Raw genomic sequence first — 25,368 nt, 5'->3', positions numbered from 1 at the left:
ACCGAGTATGGTAATGGTTGCTAAAATATTCCACAAATGAAAAGCTCAATTTCTCAGGGACCTGGGCTGGCTCAGTTGGTGGGGCATACGACTCTTGATCTAGGGGTTGTAAATTCAAGCCTCATTTTGGGTGTAGAGATTAAAAACAAAATCTTAAAAAGAAAATCTCAATTTCTCAATTAACAGCGTTCCTTGTTATCAAGTGCCCTATACCAAGTGATGACTTAGCATCAATACCAAGTGCTAGAATTCACTAAGAAAGAAATTAACTCCTATCAGAATACAGGATCCTGGTTCCTAAGAAAACTGTTAAAAGTCATTTTGAAGACAGGTGAGAAAATCTGAATGTGAGCTATTAGATGGATACTAAGGAATTATGCCAAATTTAGTAGATATGATTATAAGGAAAACAGGCGTTGCATGACACCAAAATATTAAGTGTCTCATGGAGTCTACAACTTACTGCCAGCTGGTTCAGTTAAACACACACATATACAGATACACACATGGAAGGAGAATATTATAAAACATTAACGACTGTCAAATCTAGGCAGTGGGTGCTATCTCTACCATGTTTGCAGTATTTATGTATATTTGAAATTTTCATTTTAAAAAAATTGGGGGGAGAAGATACCGGGCTAAAAAAATTTATTCAGTATTTTCAGCCACTTCATAATAAAAATCCACATAAAGTTTATATAATTTTTATTTTGTCAATCATTTTTCATTCCAGGAATCCTTATCAGCTAACATTTTTCTAGCCATTAACCCAATTACCACAAGGTGTCACTCTTTCTGTGTTCAAATCAAAAGGCCTGCAAGGGAAAAGGTTGTCATCAGTACTACATGGAAAATGCACTCAACTTCCAAGTTAATCTGAAAAACTTTAGAACTTCTTACATTTAGGAAATACAGTTACATAAATCCTCTCCGTTCAGAGACACTGAAATACAGACTAGATACAAATGTTAAACTCTCCAAAGTTTTTCACAATTTCAGATAAGAAAGTTTTATCTGTAGGACTGTAACTGTCTCCAAGAAAAGAGTCCGACAGTCAGCTACTTCAGTAGCCAAATGACTCAAAATGTTCAGAATAACCTTGGGGTCAGTCCACAGATGCCGAGCCAACTAGCCAGAGCTCAGAACTGGCAAAAGACATGTTTAGGACTCCTGCAAATGACCCACTCTCTCCTGGAACTAGCTCAAACCTCCCTGCCTCTGTGCCCACAGCACATGGGATCTGGCCCAACGCTGTATTTGCCTACTGATCCTCTGTCAAGGAATAACACAGAGCTCAAAGGATCGGTATCATGAACCACAAGGCTGAAAAGCTTTAACCAATGTATCCAAAAAGGTTATTCACATTCTCCTTGTCCCCACCTGGCTATCATTAAAGTGTACTACAACTTAAAATTTGTTAACATTTGAGGAATCTGGATGAAGAACACTAAGAATTTTTAAGATGTATTATTTGGAAATAATTTCAAATTCACAAAAAGGTGCAAAAACCAGTACAAAAAGCACCCATATGACCACTTTACACAGATTTGCTTATGTTAACTGTTTACCCATCTTTTTCATCATTTGCCATCTTCTATCCCTATCTGTCTTTATCTATCCCTGATATTTTCCCTGAATCCTTTAAGGATATACATCATGGTCCTTTACCTCTAGATATTCAGTGTGTGATTCGTAAGAATAGGGACGTTGACTTACATAAACAGTATAGTTATCAACTTTATAAACTGATATGGTTACATACGTTTATCTATAATCCACTTTTGTCCTATCTAGTTTTTTAAAGTTCCAGTTCTGTCAGAACACCTGTTATAGCATTTTCCCTACAGCGTTAGACAGAGTCTAGGCACAGGTATTGCATTTAATTCATGTCTCCTCAGACCCCTTTAATCTAGAACTTTTCCATAGTCTTTGTCTTTTATGACAGACACTGGCAGTTCTGAGGAATACAGTGCCACACATTCTTGTGTTTTTAGTAAAACATTCATTTTTTGTCTATTTAAAGTTTCTTTTTTTTTTTTTTTTACGTTTATTTATTTATTTTGAGAAGAGAGAGAGAGGGAGCATGCTCAGAGGAGGGGCAGAAAGAGAGAAGGAGACAGAGAATCCCAAGCAGGCTCCACACTATCAAGTGTGGAACCTGACATAGGGCTCGAACCCACGAACTGTGAGATCATGACCTGAGCCAAAATCAAGAGTCAGACACTTAACCGACTGAGCCACCCAGGTGCCCCTATTTAATGTTTCTTTATGATTCATTACAGTTATGCTTCAGCCAGAATATGGCCCAGCTGATGGTGAGTCTGATTCTCTGTGCTTCTGTCATTTATTTACAGGATCACCAGTGAGGTCAAAGTGTTGCCCAATTTTTCCACTGAATAATTTCTGGTTGTTTCTTCTTCCTCACTTGCAACATAATAAATAGTCTGTGGGAAGACATTTTAAGATCAACCAAATTTTTGCTCCTCATCAAACTATCAACACAGAAATGCTTTGTACTAGTTTTGCGATTTTTGTAAGTGAAATAATTGTAAAATAATTTCAAAAAACTTAAAGCAATTTAAAATAGGAGTTTCAATTCTACCAGATCATAAAATCTCCATGGTTGGGAGGAAAACCAGACAAATAAAGAAAAAACCTGTGCTTTAGACATAAGATTATGAAGGATGACGGATTTTTGTCTCAGTATACCTGCGATCATTAGAACAATAAATTGCTTTTCTTAAGATCTAAAAAAATAAAATAACAATCAGTTTTTCCTTAAATGATTTTCTGTAACCAAGCACAGTTTTGAAGCAATGCTTCCTCTTAACAGTTCTTCCTTATGAACAAAACATAGCAGTCCAAAGACTATTGGCTAATGTGTGAAATACGCTTTGCCACATGCGTATTTCTGCAGGCCACTGTCTACTGTGCCTGTCCACTTCAGCAGTGACAGCGACCAATTTTCATTTTGTTACTGAATGCAAACTGTCCCCACTCGTTAACATGGGTACAACAAAAGGAATGAAAAGCTCCCCCATCACTTACTCTCTAAATCGGAAATAATGAGGTTGTCATGAAGTTTCACAGCTCGGTGTTGTTCTACTTCATCTTCAAGTTCAAAGATGGTTTCTTTCATGTCACTCCTCTCTGTGTCTTTTTCTTCCAGCTCTGATCTTAGTTTCTCTAATGTCATATTCAAATCTTCTATTTGTTTCTTAGCTTCTTCTTGGAAGGCTCGGTATTCATCTTCTACCTGTATAGAACGATAGTGCACATTAGAAAAGTAGGAGCTGCTCTACAATGGATGTACACACTGTTTCAAAGGAAGCAAAGCATGAGTTCCGAGGTATGAGCTAAAACTAGCTCCGTAGTAACTGTATGAATCTATGAAAAAGCACTCTATAATATGCTTAAACATAATTTGTTGCTATATCACTGACAAATTATATTAACATATCACTGAACTTAACTAGATTATTTATGAGGAAATTTAAAAAAATTTCCCTTCTCCAAAGTATGGACCAAAGACATGTATTTGATTAATAATTAATATCCCTCTCCCATCCCACCCCCCCTAAGATGTCTGATTTGTGACAGTTTCATTACCAAATTTAAAATGGAAACAAATTCTCAAATACTGTTATTGCAAAAGTATTAGCTCAAAGTGCCTTCCAACATATATGTTCCAACAAATAATACATACCCTAACTTGTATCTCTAAACATCATCACTAAAAAATTACAATCTAAATTATTTAAATTTTGGCCAAAGATATACTAGTGTTTCTTTAAAAACCAGTGCCCTAAAACAGGAAATAAAATGGAAGATAGAATAATTGGGTAACTCATGCAAATAAACACTGCATCAGCAATGACATGGGGCACAGACCCCTGGCCAGAATGCCAGCAACCCCAGGCTGTAGTTCTGCATAAGTCCTTGCTATTATGCTACGTATAAAACAAGGGGGCTGGACCAATGATCTCTAAGGTCCTTCCTTGTCAGCAACAAGACATAGTCCTCTATGTGCCCCTGGGCGCACCTAGACTAGGGACAAATTCTGTTATAATTACAGTCCCATCCTCTCACAGGCAGTGAAAGTGACATTTTTTCAAGAATATGTTTTACTGTATCCCAATAAAGGAAAACCATTCTCAAGCTTTAAAACAAAATCAGCCTACAAAAAGTGAATGACATATCACAGAAATGATACCGGCTTTTGGTAAGCATGGTGTGTACTGCAGCTGCATAATGCTGATGCAGAACATTCTGTCTACTTAAACGGTACCTTTGCAATGGTGTCCTGCAAACGATTGGCATCATTTCGGGTGTGAGCCAGATCTTCCTGCAGACTACTAGCCAAAGTCTCTGCTTTTTCTTTGTCCAGCCTGACGCTCTCCAGGAGATCTTGAATATCAGATTTGTCTCCAGAGTTATGGATGGAATACAGCTCTGCCACCTTCTGCTTCTCATTCTCCAGCTGGGCCTTCAGACGATTCATCTCTATCTGATCACTGGCCACTGTGGCTTTGTACTCCTCTAGCGTGGCTGCCAAGGCTGCTTTACCCTTCTGTTCAGACTCAATGATGCGCTCCATATGGTGATTGCGTTCTTTGAGTGCCCCTATCATTTCTTGAGCTTCCTTGTTGTCTTGTTCTGCCATCTTCAAAGTATTGCTTAAATGCTGCTGGACACCAAGAAGCTGCTCTCGTTCAAAACGGGCATTCTCAGCTAGATCCATGTAACGTTGCTCCAATTCCATATAGCGTCCGCTTTTTACATCTTCATCTATGACATAAGAAATGTGATGCTCATCCAGAAGGGAGCGGAAATATTCAATCTGTCGGCTAAAGTGTTCCAACTTATCACTCTGCTGACATAAAGACTCCATAAGAATAACCTTCTCTTCTCCAAGCCTTTCATTTTCACTATTCAGTTCTTGGGTTATCTGCTGCAAATCAGCTAGCTCTTGCAGAGTTGCCTGAAGTTCCTCACTCGTGCTGTGTTGGTTCTCTTCCATCTGGTGTATCCTTTCTGTCAAGCAAGCGACGGACACTTCACTCGCGTTGCCGCTGCTCCCCTTCCGGGAGCGCTCTATGCTTGGAATGCCTTCGGACTCTGAGGACGATGGCGCATCTAGGGCATCGTCACTCGATGTGAGGGGCTGGTACACCTCACTGCACTCACTGTCTAGATTGTCCATTGAGTTGCTGTGCTGATGGTCCATGAGGGTGTTCTCGTCCTGACTCAAGAGATCCTCCACAGACCCAGGGGCAGAGCCTTCCACCGAAGAGGTCAGGGTCCCTCCTCCATCACTCTGATTGCCAGGGGTGATTTCTGGGCTCAGGGACTGATAACCAAATAGCTTTTCAGAATTATCCAGCCTCTGCTCTAGGGAAAAGCCCAGGGCATTCAACCTGTCCTTTAACATTCTGTTCTCATTTTTCAGCTGGTTCAGTTCTTCACGGATGGCAGTATTCTGTTCCTGCAACTGCAACAAGGTGGACTCAACATCGGTTGGCTGGTGAGCAATGACGGCTTCCTTCTCCTCAGACTTTTCATCACCCTCTGAATGATCTTCATTAATGCCCAGCTGGGCCCGCATGTCTCGGAGCTCATTTCTCAAATGTAAGATTTCCACATCCTTTGTTTTTGCCAACGTGAGCAGCTCTTTCACTTTGGCTTCCAAAGCAGCTTTGTCACTGATCTGATTGTCCGACTTAGACTTGCTCATGCGAACATCACATTCTGTTGTGGTGCGACTGCGGGAACGCTTGGCCAATGCCACATCATTGGCTCCTTGACCCGCAGAGGGTACTTTTTTGCTCTGGTTTAGTCGGGTACGTTCGCGTAATCTTTCTCGCGTAGAACTGGATTCTTTATTACCTATAGAAGTGCTCCGCTTGGTTGAAGAACTTGTGCCTAAATGTTTATAACAAAGAATGTAAGGCAAAGATATTAGCAACAAAAGGCACAGAGGTTATTCCCTAGGTCTAATGAGATGAAATCTAGAGGCCTACACATTGATTTTGACCGACATTAATCCTGCCTTAGATTCTAATCACTGTAAAATTCAGTTTCCTCAAAACCAAATCATTTATTTTTTTAATTATCCATGAAAAAGAAGTTATACATTGTATTGTACGCTTTAAAGTGGGTGGATTTTATAAAATGAGAATTATATCTCAATAAAGCTATTAACATAAAAAAAGTTACCCATTAACTTGAATCCTAAACCATGAACTTTAAACAAGTGGCCAGGGGCATAATACTCTAGGGCAAGCTAGATGAAGCAGACTCTAGGATTAGCCAGTCAGGTAGCAAACTATAGAAGCAGATGGTAAAGAAGGATGAACAAGAAGGGAAAAGCAGCCTCTGGACAAACCAAAAATCTAAGATACCTGTAATAAACAAAAAAAGTACGATCAAAGTAAGTGCAAAAAGTTTTTCACATCACAGAATGACATATAAATAGTACCAATAACATTAATTATAATATAGCTAACATGTACTTAGTGCTTATTTTACACATACACAGATGAACACTTCACATACATTAATTTATACAAGCCTCATTATTATTATCATGAAGAAACACAGAGATGTTAAGTAATTTGCCAACATCCCACATGTAATAAGTGGATGAGCAAGGATTCAAATGCAGGCAGGGAGTCTGGCTCCAGAATCCACAACTTAAGTAGTACACTATGCTGCCTCTTTAAATGTTAGAAAACAGGGAAACCTGGGTGGCTCAGTTGGTTAAGCAAACGACTCTTGGTTTCAGCTCAGGTCATCTCACAGTTCATGGGTTGAAGCCCCACACTGGGCTCTGTGCTGACAGCACACAGTCTGTTTGGGATTCTGTCTCCCTCTCTCTCTGCCCCTCCCCCGCTCACTTTCTCTCTTTCTCAAAAAGAAAGAAAGAAAGAAAGAAAGAAAGAAAGAAAGAAAGAAAGAAAGAAAGAGCAAGCTGGGGTGCCTGAGTGGCTCAGTCGGTTGAGCGTCCAACTTCGGCTTAGGTTGTAATCTCGCAGTTCATGAGTTTGAGCCCTGTGTCGGGCTCTGTGCTGACGGCTCAGAGCCTGGAGACTGCTTTGGATTCTGTGTCTTCCTCTCTCTCTCTCTGTTCCTCCCTTGTTCACACTCTGTCTCTGTCTGTCTCTCAAAAATAAACATTTAAAAAAAATTTTTTAATAAATAAATAAAAAAGCAAAGAAAAATAAGATCTACACCTAATCAGTATTTTGTAAAAACCTGCTAGTTCTTTACATGGCAGGCACCAGGCTTCAGGGGTAAGAGGGAGCAAAAGGTCTATGTGATATAGGTAGACAGCCACTGATTCTGCCAGGGGTTTGGTGTAGAGCAGGGGAGGCCAGAGGACAGAACAAGGAAGCAGAAGTGAACAGGACACACAGAAAGGAAAAGTAAGGTCACACAATTAATGGGAACAGTAGGGGAAGTTTCTACAGGGCCCTGAACATCAGGGAAAATTTAGTGAGTCACAATAGTAAATGTTTAATAAGTGTTCTGGAGCAGGGAAGACACACAGAAAAGAGTATTTTTATGAAAACTAATCTAGAGGCTAAGTGAAACATATAAGGAAGAAGAGCAGTTAAAGGAGGAATGTGGACAGGCAGAATAGTAAAAGAAAAAAAAGGAGGGCCTACATTTGGGGAGTGAGATCTGGATCTCTGTAAGAACACAGAAGGGATAATACATCTGTAACAGATTTAGGGTAGAAGAAACAAGATGAGAAGAAACAATTGCAAACCAAACCAAAATCCGGTGTAAGAAAGAAAAGATCTGCACATGCCTGAAAGCCAAAAAGGAAAGGAGCCAGTAATGAGGGAAGGGATTGACAATGCCCCAAAAGGAAAGGAGAGGTAAAGAAACAAGAAAGGAAGAGACAGACAGAACATGAAAAAGAAAAGCTCCCCTTCTGAGATTATTGTGACCAGCGAGTAGATAGAAAAATCTGAGTTACAGACAAGTGAACTGGTCTTAGAGAAGTCATGAGGAGTAAATAAACATAGAATAGATGAACTGAAGAAGTAAGGATGTTGTGATGGGCTGAATTGTGTCCTATAAATTCTTATGTTGAGGACATAACCCCCAGTACCTCAGAATGTGACTGTATTTTGAAAAAGAGTAATCAACTTAAAGAGGTACTTATGTTAACAGAGGGTTATTAGGGTGGGCCCTAATCCAATCTGACTGGTATCTTTATAAGAAGAGGAGAATGGGATACAGACAGAGAGAGGGACCACCATGTGAGGACACAAGGAGAAAACAGCCGTCTACAAGCCAAGGAGAGAGGCCTCAGAAGAAACCAAACTGGCTGACAACCTTGATCTCAGACTTCAACCAGTTTTAGTGAGAAACTAAATGTCTGTGTTTGAGTCACCCAGGCTGTGTATTTTGTTACGAGTGCCCTAGCAAACTAATACAGATGTATAAAGCTGCCACCAGTAGGGGCAATGGATCCAGGGAGGTGATAACTGAATTCAGCCTTGTGAGGGAAGGTGTCAGTAGGGAACCAAGGCCCAAATCCAAGGGATCTCTCCCAGTAAATTCTAAAAACTGGAAACAGGAAGATATATAGATGGTATTAGAGTACTTAATTTCCTTCTTACCACACAAGCTGGAGTGTTAAATGTGGTGATGACCTCAGGCTTGAAAATAAAAGACCTAAGGTGCAGCCGTTGCTCCACTACCAGCTTTGTGGCCCGGTACAAAGCGAGTACCCAATAAATATTTTCTGAACAAACAAATGCAAGGCCTTAGGCCAAGATACTTGAGCTTTAAGCATAGCTCTCACAACTCTAAAATGAGGATAATAATAGCCTCTACCTCATAGGGCTATAGTGAGCATAAAATGGAATGATGCCTAATATAATGCCTTCCATGTTTCCTCCTCGTGATCATACACATGACTATTATAATTAGCAGGAGGGTGTGATCTGGGATGGAAGGAAAAAACCACAGAAGGTCAAAGCAAGAGAGAGGACAGTAGGTAAACCTGAGCTAGAAAAAAGTCTAATACATACAAAAAGGGCTAAGAGCCTAAATAAGGATGATAAAGAAGGTCTGTTATAATCTTTACTAACAGGCTTTCATCAGCTGTATTACAAACATATGGTCTTGTGTTCATTGGAAGACTTAAAGTTTTTCTGTAAGTGTAAAAAGTAAAAAATGATAGCATTACTCCTTGGACTACAGGACGAGTTAACTTATGGACTCTATCAAATCTAAAGCCAAATTGCTACTAATGAATAAAGAAAGAATGGTAGAACAGGAATGAATGGATACAGGCATTGATCATCAAAGGCTGCCTATATCATGGAAAGACAGACAACCAAAAATGATATGCCTAGTAGTGGATGGACAACTACCATGTTTGAAGGAGTCTTGGGGGTAAAAAATGAACCTGAATCTATCCCATCAAGACTCTAGATCCAATCGCATTAACAGTAAACAAACAAAGGAACATGGCCAAGGACATCAAAGGGATGTGACATCAAAATACAGATCACAGGAAAGTATAGGTCAAACAAACAGTTTTTACAAAAATTAAATTATAAGATAAAAATAGATTTAAGAAAGAAAACTTAAGAGGGGCGCCTGGGTGGCTCAGTTGGTTAAGTATCTGACTTCAGCTCAGGTCATTTCATGGTTAGTGAGTTCAAGCCCCGTGTCGGGCTCTGTGCTGACAGTTCAGAGCCTGGAGCCTGCTTCGGATTCTGTGTCTCCCTCTCTCTCTCTGCCCCTCCCCCACTCATACTCTGTCTCTGTCTCTTGAAAATAAATAAATGTTAAAAAAAATTTTTTTTTAAGTTGTAAATTTGAGTATTTCTCTATATTTATGATTTGAAGAATGATTATTAATTATTTTAAGTACTGATAATGGCATTGTGATTTTCTTTTTAGAAGAATCCTTATCTTTCAAAGATAATTATATATTTGTGGAAGAAATTAAATGACACCTGGAATTTGCTTCAAAATAACAAGGAGGGGAGGTGGATGTCAAGGAATTCAGACTGGCCATCAGTTGATAAAGGTGATGAGTACATGGGGTTGAAATACAAATACATGTCTGACATTTTGTAATTAGTGGAACCCCTTAAATACCACTGCACTCTGGCTTCAAACAAAAAAGCACTTTAACTCTTATTCTGAATGCCACCTATACCTGTGCTGATCTTGGATTTATTCTCCACGGTGGTCATGGCAGGGACCGATGCTGAAGATGCAGCAGAAGGGCAGGTGCTTTTCTTTCCTTTAACACCATTAGTCACTGTCACCCCTCCAGCCATTCCAGCTAAGAGGTCATCATTGCTCTTGGTCTAGAAGTAACAGAAAAGAAAAACAAATTGACTAGATGAAGCAAGAGTAAATAACATTTTGAGACTAAAGCAAAGTTCTTGGCTTTTATATTAAATTCAAGAGCCTCACAAAGACTTTCTGACAGTTACCAATGCATCATACTGTGCTGCAGAGAGTACTTTACTGGTTTATAAACAATCACACATTTCTTTTAAAAATGCAAAACTCTGGGGCGCCTGGGTGGCTCAGTTGGTTAAGCATCTGACTTTGGCTCAGGTCACGATCTCACAGTTCATGAGTTCAAGCCCCACATCAGGTTCTATGCTGACAGCTTAGAGCCTGCAGCCTGCTTCAGATTCTGTGTCTCCCACTTCTCTCTTTCCCTCTCCTACTCACGTTCTGTCTCTCTCTCTCTAAAAAATAAACATTAAAAAAAGTTTTTTTAATAAAAATAAAAATACAAAAATAATGGGGTGCGTGGGCGACTCAGTCAGTTGAGTGTCAACCCTTGATAACAGCTCAGGTTGCGATCCTGGGGGTAAGGGATTTGAGCCCTGTGTCGGGCTCCATGCTAAGCATGGACCCTGCTTGAGATTCTCTCTCTTTCTCTCTCTCTCTCTCTCTCTCTCCCTCTGCCCCTCTCCCTAAGTGGCATGCTCTCTCAAATAAAAATAAAATAAAATAAAATTTAATTTAATTTAAAAATTATATATATAATCAAAAACTTTATGGAAGCCGACTGTGTGCCCACATGTGCCACAGTCAGTGGGGGAGTGGAAAAAGTGAAGACATACTCTTTATTACTTTCAGATAGGACGTGACTTACGAACAGGGATCATCTGAGCACTATCACATGGGCTCCCAGTAAAGTTCTGTAATACCAAAGAAAATGCCATCCTGCAATTTCTAGAGAGAAAAACCACTGAGAATCCGATATAATATTCATTGCTTTATAGTAAATCATGGATGTAAAGTGATGGAGCCATTATTTGGAAATTTAGTTTTCTTATCTGATCTAATTTTTTAGTAGTCTAATTTAAGCCAAAATTGAAAGGTTTTTTTTGTTTGTTAAAAAATTTTTTTTTTTAACATTTATTTTTGAGACAGAGAGAGACAGAGCATGAACGGGGGAGGGGCAGAGAGAGAGGGAGACACAGAATCGGAAGCAGGCTCCAGGCTCTGAGCCATCAGCCCAGAGCCCGATGCGGGGCTCGAACTCACGGACCGCGAGATTGTGACCTGAGCTGAAGTCGGACGCTTAACCGACTGAGCCACCCAGGCGCCCCTGAAAGTTTTTTTAAAGCCGAGGTAATATATAAAAAACTAGAGAGTTTATGGTTAGAGTGAGGGTTAGTCAGTCTAAATGATCATACTACTTGAGAAAGACCCTTTGTATTAATTTATTTATATTTTATAAAGACGACTGAAAAAAATATGAGCTTTTTACAAAGAAAACAGGTGGCCGCAGCAACTTCTAACTCAACACGTCCCCAGAGGCAAGGGAAACAAAGGCAAAAATGTACTGGGACCTCATCAAAATAAAAACCTGCACAGCAAAGGAAACAATCAGCAAAACTAAAAGGCAACTGACAGAATGGGAGAAGATATTTGCAAACGACATATCAGATAAAGGGTAAGTATCCAAAATCTATAAAGAACTTATCAAACTCAACACCCAAAAAACAGATAATCCAGTGAAGAAATGGGCAAAAGGCATGAATAGACACTTCTCCAAGGAAGACATACAGATGTCCAACCGACACATGAAAAAAGCTCAACATCACTCATCATCAGGGAAATTCAAATCAAAACCACAATGAGGTACCACCTTACACCTGTCAGAATGGCTAACATTAACAACTCAGGCAACAACAGATGTTGGCGAGGATGCAGAGAAAGAAGATCTCTTTTGCATTGTTGGTGGGAATGCAAGCTGGTGCAGCCACTCTGGAAAACAGTATGGAGGTTCCTCAAAAAATTAAAAATAGAACTACCCTACGACCCGGCAATTGCACTACTAAGTATTTATCCAAGGGACACAGGTATGCTGTTTTGAAGGGACATATGCACCCCAATGTTTACTACAGCAGCACTATCAACAATAGCCAAAGTATGGAAAGGGCCCAAATGTCCATCGATGGATGAATAAAGAAAATGTGGTATAGGGGCACCTGGGTGGTTCAGTCGGTTGAGTGTCCGACTTCCGCTCAGGTCATGATCTCACAGCTTGTGAGTTCGAGCCCCGCGTCGGGTTCTGTGCTCAGAGCCTGGAGCCTGCTTCTGCTTCTGTGTCTCCCTCTCTCTCTGCCCCTAACCCACTCGCATTCTGTCTCTGTCTCTCTCAAAAATAAATAAACATTAAAAAAAAAAATTTTTTTTAAAGAAGATGTGGTGTATATATATACAATGGAGTATTAGTCAGCAATCAAAAAGAATGAAATCTTGCCAATTGCAACTATGTGGATGGAACTAGAGGGTATTACGCTAAGCGAAATTAGTCAGAAAGACAAATATCATATGACTTCACTCATATGAGGACTTTAAGAGACAAAACAAATGAACATAAGGGAAGGGAAATAAAAATAATATAAAAACAGGGAGGGGAACAAAACATAAGGGACTCTTAAATATGGAGAACAACAGAGGGTTACTGGAGGGATTGTGGGAGGGGGGATGGGCTAAATGGGTAAGGGGCATTAAGGAATATACTCCTGAAATCATTGCTGTACTATATGCTAACTAATTTGGATGTAAATTTTAAAAAATAAAACTAAAACTAAAATAAAATAAAGTAAAAAGAAAACAGACATAAACTATACTTCAATTAAAAAAAACAAAATAAGCACTCTGGATAATGAGATTGGGTATAAAATTATTACTTAAAAAAAAGAATGAAAAAAAATTTATTTCTAGAAAGAACATAGAGGAGTTAAAAATCTGTGAAAAAAGAAAAACTACCTTTTTTTAAATATAATTTATTGTCAAATCAGCTTACATACAACACACGGTGCTCATCCCATCAAGTGCCCTCTTCAGTGCCCATCACCCATTTTCTCCTCTCACCCACCCCCCACATCCACCCTCAGTTTGTTCTCTGTATTTAAGAGTCTCTTGTGGTTTGCCTCCTTCCCTCTCTGTTCATAACTAATTTTTTCCCCTCCCCTTCCCCCATGGTCTTCTGTTAAGTTTCTCAAGATCCACATATGAGTGAAAACATATGATATCTTTCTCTGACTGACTTACTTCACTTAGCACAATACCTTCCAGTTCCATCCACATTGCTACAAGTGGCCAGATTTCATTCTTTCTCATTGCCAAGTAGCATTCCATTGTGTATATAAACCACATCTTCTTTATCCATTCATCAGTTCGTGGACATTTAGGCTCTTTCCATAATCTGGCTATTGTTGAAAACACTGCTATAAACATTGGGGTACGTGTGCCCCTATGCATCAGCACTCCTGTATCCCTTGGGTAAATTCCTAGCAGTGCTATTGCTGGGTCATAGGGTAGTTCTATTTTTAATTTTTTGAGGAACCTCCACATTGTTTTCTAGAGCGGCTGCACCAATTTGCATTCCCACCAACAGTGCAAGAGGGTTCCCGTTTCTCCACATCCTCACCAGCACCTATGAAAAACTACTTTTTAATAAAAGAACTAAAAGTTTTGTCCCATGAAGGTGAAAGCACAAGTTAACCAACCGATTTAATATTATTGTCTATCTGGAGCCAAGCTTACTCTTAGATAATCATAATAAATTCATTTCAATAAATCAAAATGGCTCACAAATTATTAATCTCTAAAGTCTCTTCCTGTTCTAAATGTTAGTGGAGTAGATTCTGTTCTCATCATTCAATTATAAAAGTTACAATATAATACCATTAGGTAGGTCAGTCTCACTAAAAAAGAGGTAGAAAAAGATTAATGTTTTAATTTAAATGAATTAAACTAATTAAGCTTTGGTAATTTAGAGTTGTCACATTATGAAAAATCTGGTTATGTAAGAAGGAAGGAGGATATTGCATTAATCATAAAGGATTGCTCATATTCTTTAAGACTAGTTCCTGTTTATGAAATTGATCATCAACTATGATACAAAAAAAATCTGCAAATTAAGTTCTACTTCCTTCCTGTCAATTTGCCCCTCATCCATTAGTCAGTATATAAACTCAACACACTCTTATGTTTTCAAATCACCTTTTATATTCTGTTAATAAAAGTTAAATATATATATAATATACAAATATATATATTTATATATATTATATATATATAATATATAAATATGTATCTTTGAGGTATTTTTTTCTTTCTCCATAAGTTAAATATGTTTTCTTTCATAAAAATTACATCTGAAGACAACCCTACACAGTCATGTGAAAAGTGGCTTAATCAAACACACTTCTGTTTACTATTTGTCTTTGGTTAATGGTGGAGTTCAACATACCTCAGAGAACCAAGTCAAAAATTCTGCAATTATCACATTAACTATGATAGTAGAGTAATGGCACATGAATAAACCAGTGGAACACAAAAGAATCCCAAAAGAAACTGCTTATATAGATACCTGTTTTATGACCAAAGAAAGAGTACAGGAAAAAAAAATGGGTTTTTCAATAAATAGTACTAGGTTAATAGTATATTCACACACACACAAAAAAACCCCTACAAAAATGAGTAAGCCCTATTTCACACCAAATCAAAAATAAGTCCCAAGGTTTTCTATGACTCAAAATCCTGAATGATAAAACAAAGAATTGATAAACCTAAGTCTATAAAAATTAAAATCTTAAAAAAAAATTTAATCCTGTGTATGATACACAAATATCATCGTAAGCAAAATTTTAAAAAATGAGAAACGGGGAGAGTATATCTGCAACACCTCACAAATAAACAGCTAATATCCTTAATACAAAAAGAACTCTTAGCAATAAAGGGGTAAAAGACACATAGAAAGGTGACCAAAATGAACTATCACATATAATGAATACAGACACAATACAAAAGATATAACCAGTCTAACTCACAATAGGAGAAATGTAAATTAAACAACATTAAGACACCACATCTCACCTAAGAGACTGGCAAAAATGAAGAGTTATGCCACGTTCCTTTGGGAAGGATGTGGGGAAACAGGCACACTCACAGGTTGCTGGTGAGAACACAGCTGGATGTGGCCTTATGAAAGGAACCCAGCAATGTCTAACAGAACTACATATGCATTTACCTTGTGCCCAGCAATCCCACCTCTAGGAATTTCACCCGAAGACATACCTCCAATAATACAAAAATACATACACATAAGGTTAGTCAATGCAGCATTGTTTTTAACTGCAAAACACTGGAAACACTTTGAATGTCCATACATAGGACACTAGCTGAAAAAACTGTAGTACATCCATACAAAGACACATTAAACAGAATGAGAAAGGCTGCCATAAATTGGTATAAAGAGATTTCTAGAATATATTAGGTGAAAAAAAGAAAATGGGCAGAAGTAGATCTAATTATGGCAACTTTTGGGTAACAAAGGGGAAATAAAAAAATAAATATACATGTATCTGATCATTTGTGCAAAAGGAACACAGGAAGGATAAAAACAAAAACCCAACCAGACTCTTAACCTCCTAGGGACAGGTGGGGACAGAGTAAGAAGGAATCGGGGAGGAGAGGGACACTTTTCACATCTTGTCCTAGTTCTGACATGTAGAATTGAACTGTGGTAGTGTTTCACATGCTGGCAGTAAATTAAAATTAAATAAACAAGGGTTTAAGGTTTCCCCTAAAACGGAACACAATAGGAACAAATAGACCAAACTGCATTTCAAATAAATGACATAGTCACACGGGGTAGGGGGCAGGGGAAGAATCCAAATATCTTCTGAAAACAGTATTTTGACCATAAATCCTCAAACTCTCAAGCTAACCACTAAAAAGTATACATTTTGAACTCTAGCTAGTAGATTTGTTTTTGGCAGTGGCATGGGTGGGCAATTCTCTAACTAGGATTTAGAAAATAAGTAAATATAGATAATGAAAACCAGGTCTTTCACTGTCAAGAGATTGGGATTACGATTACATAAAGTGAAAAGGCTACTCTAAACATTGTATGTATGTCAACTGGATTTGGAAGTAACAGTGTGAACTCATAGGCTTTTTTTTTTTTAATGTTTATTTTTGAGAGAGAGAGAAAAAAAAGAGAGAGAGAGAGCAGGGGAGGGGCAGAGAGGGAGACACAGAAGCAGAAGTAGGCTCCAGGCTCGGAGTTGTCAGCACATTACCTGACTCGGGACTCAAACCCATGGACCGCGAGATCATGACCTGAGATGAATTTGGCCACCCAACTAAGCCATCCAGGCGCCCCTCATAGGTTTTCAATATATGGAGAGAAACAGATATGAAAATTGATACAGATGTGTGTGTGTGTGTATGTTTCCTCTCTTGTCTACTAAGCAGGCTTAAAAACCATACACTCAAAAGCAAGAGCACACCTCATTTCCAAAGGCTTTAAGTTCCATCCTCTACTAAAAGGAACAAGTCCTCTTTGGAGAAAAGGCTGACTGACTATAGGGCTGGGGCTGGAGAAATAGAAAACTTATCATGTCAGGATGTCCACTCTCACCGCTGTTGTTTAACATAGTGTTGGAAGTTCTAGCATCAACAATCAGACAACAAAAGGAAATCAAAGGCATCAAAATTGGCAAAGATGAAGTTAAGCTTTCACTTTTTGCAGATGACATGATATTATACGTGGAAAATCCGACAGACTCCACCAGAAGTCTGCTAGAACTGATACATGAATTTAGCAAAGTTGCAGGATACAAAATCAATGTACAGAAATCAGTTGCATTCTTATACACTAATAATGAAGCAACAGAAAGACAAATAAAGAAACTGATCCCATTCACAACTGCACCAAGAAGCATAAAATACCTAGGAATAAATCTAACCAAAGATGTAAAAGATCTGTATGCTGAAAACTATAGAAAGCTTATGAAGGAAATTGAAGAAGATATAAAGAAATGGAAAAACATTCCGTGCTCATGGGTTGGAAGAATAAATATTGTCAAAATGTCAATACTACCCAAAGCTATCTACACATTCAATGCAATCCCAATCAAAATTGCACCAGCATTCTTCTCGAAACTAGAACAAGCAATCCTAAAATTCATATGGAACCACAAAAGGCCCCGAAAAGCCAAAGTAATTTTGAAGAAGACCAAAGGGGGAGGCATCACAATCCCAGACTTTAGCCTCTACTACAAAGCTGTCATCATCAAGAGAGCATGGTATTGGCACAAAAACAGACACATAGACCAATGGAATAGAATAGAAACCCCAGAACTAGACCCACAAACGTAAGGCCAACTCATCTTTGACAAAGCAGGAAAGAACATCCAATGGAAAAAAGACAGTCTCTTTAACAAATGGTGCTGGGAGAACTGGACAACAACATGCAGAAGATTGAAACTAGACCACTTTCTCACACCATTCACAAAAATAAACTCAAAATGGACAAAGGACCTGAATGTGAGACAGGAAACCATCAAAACCCTAGAAGAGAAAGCAGGAAAAGACCTCTCTGACCTCAGCCGTAGCAATTTCTTACTTGACACATCCCCAAAGGCAAGGGAATTAAAAGCAAAAATGAACTACTGGGACCTTATGACGATAAAAAGCTTCTGCACAACAAAGGAAACAATCAACAAAACCAGAAGGCAACCAACGGAATGGGAAAAGATATTTGCAAATGACATATCAGACAAAGGGCTAGTATCCAAAATCTATAAAGAGCTCACCAAACTCCACACCCGAAAAACAAATAACCCAGTGAATAAATGGGCAGAAAACATGAATAGACACTTCTCTAAAGAAGACATCCGGATGGCAAACAGGCACATGAAAAGATGCTCAACGTCGCTCCTCATCACGGAAATACAAATCAAAACCACACTCAGATATCACCTCACGCCAGTCAGAGTGGCCAAAATGAACAAATCAGGAGACTATAGATGCTGGCGAGGATGTGGAGAAATGGGAACCCTCTTGCACTGTTGGTGGGAATGCAAATTGGTGCAGCCACTCTGGAAAACAGTGTGGAGGTTCCTCAGAAAATTAAAAATAGACCTACCCTATGACCCAGCAATAGCACTGCTAGGAATTTACCCAAGGGATACAGGAGTACTGATGCATAGGGGCACTTGTACCCCAATGTTTATAGCAGCACTCTCAACAATAGCCAAATTATGGAAAGAGCCTAAATGTCCATCAGCTGATGAATGGATAAAGAAATTGTGGTTTATATACACAATGGAATACTACGTGGCAATGAGAAAGAATGAAATATGGCCTTTTGTAGCAACCTGGATGGAACTGGAGAGTGTGATGCTAAGTGAAATAAGCCATACAGAGAAAGACAGATACCATATGGTTTCACTCTTATGTGGATCCTGAGAAACTTAACAGAAACCCATGGGGGAGGGGAAGGAAAAAAAAAACGGGGGTTAGAGTGGAAGAGAGCCAAAGCATAAGAGACTCTTAAAAACTGAGAACAAACTGAGGGTTAATGGGGGGTGGGAGGGAGGCGAGGGTGGGTGATGGGTATTGAGGAGAGCACCTTTTGGGATGAGCACTGGGTGTTGTATGGAAACCAATTTGACAATAAACTTCATATACTGAAGAAAAAAAAAAGAAAACTTACATCAGAAATTAAGAGGCTGTTCAAAAAAGAACAGGAACATGTCAAAAGAACATAGGAGCCAGCTTGAAGGGGACAATCTGAGCATCAAAATAAATCATGCTAACCATTGACAGCCCACTGAATAAACAGTCCATTATTCCACACTAATATGCAACTACTAAATGTAGAAAGAATGATGGAATTAAAAAACTACCACTTGGCAAAAATCATACTAATAACAGATTCTGGAAAGAATTACCAAAAATTGCTAGTTAGGGTGTGAAAGTTTGATGACAAAGAGGGTATTTATAAAATCTCCCAAGTGTTTTTGATAAGATACTTTATTAATTAACAAAAGGAAACATGGTAACCTGATAGTGGAAAAAACCAGACACCACCCTAATCAAATTAAGTTAATATCACCAGGAATGGAACAGATTGACAGCATGTACTTCTGGAAATGCTATGCCAAGGACATGTGGCTTCTGTAGGACTTCTGCCAAAAGTGCATATCCTCAACCTAATCACGAAGAAACATGAGAAACCTAAATTTGGAAGATAGTCTACCAAATAAACTGGCCTACATTCTTCTGCAATGTCAAGGTCATAAAAGACAAAAACTGAGGAACTATTCTAGATTTAAGAAGAATTTGGAGAGCATGACAACTAACTGTAATTCACTGTCCTAGACTGAAAGCTGGACCAGAAAAAAATGTTCGTCTTTTTTGCTAAAATGGACATTGGCACAATTGGTGAAATTTAATTAAAGTCTATAGATGAGATACTAGCATTTTATCAATGTTCACTTCCAGATCTAGTAACTATACTCTGGTTACAAGAGAAAATATCCTTGTTTTTTGGGAAATGCACACTGAAATATCCAGCAGTAAAGAAGCATTATCTCTACAATTTACACTTTCAAGTTCAAGAAAAAATTATATATGTATGTAGTACACGTGTAAAGGGAAAATGACCAGCCATGATAAGAGGTTAACATGTAGGGGGGCGCCTGGGTGGCTCAGTAGTTAAGCATCTGACTCTCAATTTTGGCTCAGGTCACAATCCCACAGTTTGTGAGTTCAAGTCCCACATAGGGCTCTGTGCTGAAGGCGCAGAGCCTACTTGGGATTCTCTCTTTCCCTCTCTCTCTACCCCTCTCCTGCTCATGTGCACACATGTGCATAGTCTCTCTCCCTCTCAAAATAAATTAAAAATAATAATAATAATAATAATACTCTTGAAAAAATACAGGAGACTCTCTTCCTGACCTTGGGATGACGAAACATTCCATAAACACACACACATACACACCACACATCCCTAACTATAAAGAAAAAATTAACAAACTGGACTATATTAAAATTAAGAACTTCCATTTATCAAAAGATACCATTAAAGAAAGAGAAAGAAAAGGCACAGAGTGGGAGGACATATGTGCAAGACATATAAATGACAAAGGACTCACATCTAGAATAGCCAAAGAACTATAAATCAGTACAAAAAAGACACACTACACCACTTAATATCCATTTCAGTGGTTACTATTAAAGAAAAAAAAAGTGTGGTGAGGACATGGGAAAATTAAAACACTTATTGGGAAGAGAATTCCTTGATGGGAATGTAAAATGGTAGAGCTGCTGTGGAAAACAGTATGGAGGCTCCTCAAAAAATTAAAAATATAATTATCATATGACCCAGAAATTCCACTTCTGAATATATCCCCCAAAAACTGAAAGCAGGGCCTCTAAGAGATATTTTCTCACACAATTTCACAGCTATTATTTACAACAGCCAAAAGTCCACACAGAAACAACCAAAGTGTCCATTGATGGAAGAATGGATAAACAAAATGTGGTATATACATACAGTAGAATACTATTAAACCTTTAAAAAGGAAATTCTGATACATGCTACCATGTGGATGAACTCTGAGAACATTATGCTAAGTGAAATCAGCCAGTGGCAAAAAGACAAATATGATTCCACTCATATGAAGTACTTACATAGTCGGATTCAAAGAGACAGAAGGTAGTTGCCAGAGGCTGGGGAGGGGGAATGGGGAGTTGTTGATTAATGGAGACAGAGTTTCAGTTTTGCAAGATGAAAAAGTTCTGGAGATGGATGGTGGGAACAGTTGCTCAATGTGAATGTACTTAATAGTACTGAACCGTACACTTAAAAATGGTTAAGACGGTAAATGTGTTTTACTACAAAAAAAAAAAAAAGAGTTAAAAAAGAGAGACAACATAGTAAAAAAAATGGGCAAGTGATTTTAAGAAGCACTTCACAAATAAGATATCTAACTGTCCACTAAACACATAAAAGTAAGATACAAAAATGTGCTTAATCCCACTGATAATAATGCAAATGCAAACTGAAGCCACTTTGGAATCCCTCTACATACACCTGAATGGTTAAAATGGAGAGTGACTTAAGTGCAGGTGAGAATGTGGAGCCACCAGCAGTGTAAAATGGGAAATGATCTGGCCCTATATCCAAGAAAGCTGAACATTATGCACCCTATGACCTCATAGTTTCACTCCTAGTTACAGAGCCAACAGAAATGGCTGTACATGTGGACTAAAAGACATGAATAAGAATGTTCCTGGGGCACCTGGGTGGCTCAGTCAATTAGGTGTCTGACTTCGGCTCAAGTGATGATCTCACGGTTCATGAGTTTGGGCCCCGAATCAGGCTCTGTGCTGACAGCTCAGAGCCTGGAGCCTGCTTTGGATTCTGTGTGTCTCTCTCTCTCTTTGCCCTCCCCCCGCTCACACTCTGTCCCTCTTGCTCAAAAATAAACATTAAAAAAAATTTTTTTTTAAATGTTCCTAACAATACTGTTCTTAGTAGCCACAAAAGGGAAACTCCAGATGTCCATCAACAACAGAACAGATGAGTGACATAGTCATTCCATGGATTAGTAATCTGCAATGAAGACAGAACTGCTGTTATAACTATATGGATAAGCAAAGTGATGGTAACACTGAGTTAAGGAAATCATACAGACACAGAAAAGAACAGAGTGTACAATTATACCTATGTAAAGATAAAAAATTAGCAAAATTCAGACACCTGGTTGGCATAGTTGGTAGAGCATGCAACTCTTGATCTCAGGGTTCTAAGTTCGAGCCCCATGTTGGGTGTAGAGATTACTTAAAAATAAAAATCTTAAAAAACATTAGCAAAAATAACCTCTGGAGCTAGAAGTTAGGATGGTAGTTACTTCTAGAAAGGGCAGAAATTAAGAGGGGACATGTGGGGAGCCACTGTGATATAAGTCTGCTCTGTTCCTTGACCTAGTGGTGGCTGCAGAGTATATTTGCTTTGTGGTGATTCACTACACTGAACACAAGTGCTTTTGTGTTCTGGGTGTATACTTCATCAAAAAACTAAAAACAGGGATGCTTGGCTGGCTCAGTCAGAAGAGCATGCAACACTTGATCTCAGGTGGGGTTGTGAGCTTGAGCCCTATGTTGGGTGTAGAGATTACTAAAAAAATAAAGAAAGAAAAGAAACTTAAAAAATTAAAAACAAAAAACAACTCTGTACTCACCAACTTCCTTTTACATGAAGCTACTGCAGGCTGATATTTTTCCCTATTTCAATTTTTGTTAACACAATTCTGCAAATGCATGTGCATTTCCACATGTAAACTCCACCCTCCCCCACCATTAACAACAGGCCAAAAAATAAAATTGATGGAGGGAAGAGATTTTTAGCCTATTTTTTAATAACAGATACAAAAATATCATTTGATAGAAAACTTCTAGATACAGGCGCACCTGGCTGGTTCAATTGGTAGAACATCCAACTCTTGATCTCAGGGTCATAAATTCAAGCCTCATGTTGGGTATAGAGTTTACTTAATAAAAAAAAAAAAAAAAAAAGAATAAAAAAATTTTCATTTTTTTAACATTTATTTATTTTTGAGAGACAGAGAGAGACAAAGCATGAGCCAGGGAGGGGCAGAGAGAGGGGGAAACACAGAATCCAAAGCAGGGTCCAGGCTCTGAGCTGTCAGCACAGAGCCTGATGTGGGGCTCGAACTCACAAACTGTGAGATCATGAACTGAGCTGAAGTTGGATGCTTAACCGACTGAGCCACTCAGGTGCACCAGTGAAAAATTTTTTTAAAAAGAATGTTTAAAAAAAACCCTTCCAGATACAAATAATGAAACAATACAACTAATGTATACATGCTTCTCAAGGTAAAGTCCACGTTTCATGGTCTGCATCACCAACTCAAAATTTAAGTTTAGTTTTTAAATTTTGCCTTTCAAGTTTCAGAGGTGGATTGTTCAATCACACGGTTAACTAATTTTTATACCGAAAAGGTGTATGATCACAAATAATCATAATCATCACAGTCATCAATTATTTAGACAGATTCTAACTGAAGTAACTACAATTTACTACTTATCTATTAACCTTTAGAAAAATGTATTCTTGGGACAGTAAAAAAGTATATTACTTCTACTACAAGGATTAACCATGAACACCTGAGCAGTGTGTGAAACCTGGAAAGTGCAGGCACATAGGAGACCAAATCATCCTCTCCGCTCACTGTGACAAAGAATTAGTCATACAAAGGCTCCAAACCAGACGTCATAGCTACTCACAAGAATGGGAATAATTTCCTCAAAACTAGGAACAGTGGGTGGCTCAGTCAGTTAAGCATCTGATTTTGGCGTAGGTCATGATCTCATAGGTTCATGAGTTCAAGCCCTGCGTCGGGCTCTGTGCCGACAGCTAGGAGCCTGGAGCCTGCTTCAGATTCTGTGTCTCCCTCTCTCTCTGCCCCTCCCCCATGCACTCTCTGTCTCTCAAAAAAAAATAATAATAATAATAATTAATTAATTTAAAAACCTAGGAACAGCAGTAGTGTTGTATTTTATATTTACAAAAGTTCCAATCAGCAGTGAGGTGCTCTAGTCAAAAAAGGTCCTTTCTCCTCCACCTTAACTAAATCTAGCCCCAAACAATATTTGAAATGAGAGGTAAAGAAACGTCCCCAGGCCCTGCCACTATAAGAAAAGTGTTGAACACTGTGCAATGACAGAGACACATATGTGGGTGCCCACATGAGTGGGTGAGTATGTGTACATGGTGTCTACATGATCAAAAGCCAACAGCTTCATTCATCTGGTTAATCATCAATGCTCCAACCCAGTTACAGGAATTCAAGTTGTGGGAAGTATCCAAATGCCAGTAGAGAAGCACAGTGAAGTATGAAAAATTAGGAAAATAAAATAACACTTAATTTTGTGGGGTCTCCAAACCCTTTTGATCTGAAATTTTCAATTTTTCTGTTCATTTTCACTATTTCTTTCTTTCCTTCTGTGTCTTCTTCAATTTCTATTCAGTGACATTTTTCTTCTCCTTTCTTAAGTAAAAGCAATTGCTTCAGTCTGGATAAAGTGTTCCCAAACAGTTTCACCTCTTCTGAGACCCTTCCCACTCCACACACCCCCTACTTAAAAGAGCCAACAAAGGAGAGCCACAGCTATGGACAGCTGGCCATGTGCTGGCACAGAGCAGGAATACAGTTGTTTTTGCTTTACAATAAAAAAGTACTCACTGTTCAAAACCAAACTACCACCAACTCCAGATACAGACCTCAGAAGATCTGAAATGCCTCCTCAGGGCACACTCCATAGTGAACCTTCAAAAACTCTGCTTGCCACTGATGGGGAGGCAACAGAAGGAAAGCAGAACATATCCAATGCCAATGTTTCAACCTGTTCTTCCAGTCACGTAAATAAAAGGTCACCCAGTCACAAAGACACTCTGCTCTGAAGACAACCCTAGCAACTAAGTAACCTGTTAGGTCAGAAAATGCCAGCTATCTTACACAAAAGAGTGACAGCACTGCCACCAAGGAAGCAATTCAGGATCCTGATTCAGACTAACGGAAGTAGGACAAAGGTCTATTCCTGGTAGCCATAGGATGACACCCAGCAGCTCATCAAAGCTGTAGCAAGGAAGAAATCTGGGGGCAGGTGGAGTATGTCTGGGTTTAGTTTTGACAACCCTGGAATAGAAAAACCAGCATTCCCAGCTAGATCTTTCAATACATATAAGGAATTCCCTCATCTGCTGTTCCCATGAGATGCTTCTTAAAATAATTAAGCCACAATCTATCAAAGCCCTGCCTGGACAAAAGGCTTTTAAACAGATCATGTTTCAAGCAGTGCTTGGTTTCTCCCTATCAGACTAGCAGAAACCCTCTCCAGGTTTTCTCCATAGAGTCAAAGTTTTTACTCAAAACACAAAATTCCCAGGGCAAACAAGCAAAGAACAAATAAGTAGATTCTGCACGAAGAAAGACTAGAAGACTGTGTGGATCTCTGCAATGGATCTAA

At 38.7% G+C, this 25,368-nt stretch overlaps 1 protein-coding gene across 2 annotated transcripts in view; it reads right to left on the bottom strand.

The window, feature by feature from the left end:
- The window catches only part of SPECC1L (sperm antigen with calponin homology and coiled-coil domains 1 like), a 140,917-nt gene that overhangs the window by 81,094 nt on the left and 34,455 nt on the right, over positions 1–25,368 (bottom strand). For both annotated transcript variants that reach the window (XM_049619114.1, XM_049619113.1), the window contains exons 3-5: positions 10,190–10,343; positions 4,289–5,922; positions 3,049–3,256 (exon numbers count right to left, since the gene is read on the bottom strand). In XM_049619114.1, coding sequence (XP_049475071.1) covers positions 3,049–3,256; positions 4,289–5,922; positions 10,190–10,343 — 1,996 coding nt within the window. The remainder of the gene's footprint in view (positions 1–3,048; positions 3,257–4,288; positions 5,923–10,189; positions 10,344–25,368) is intronic.

The sequence above is a fragment of the Panthera uncia genome (genome assembly GCF_023721935.1).
Source record: "Panthera uncia isolate 11264 chromosome D3 unlocalized genomic scaffold, Puncia_PCG_1.0 HiC_scaffold_8, whole genome shotgun sequence".
Lineage (NCBI taxonomy): Eukaryota > Metazoa > Chordata > Mammalia > Carnivora > Felidae > Panthera > Panthera uncia.
This window is presented reverse-complemented; position numbering and strand designations above follow the sequence as displayed.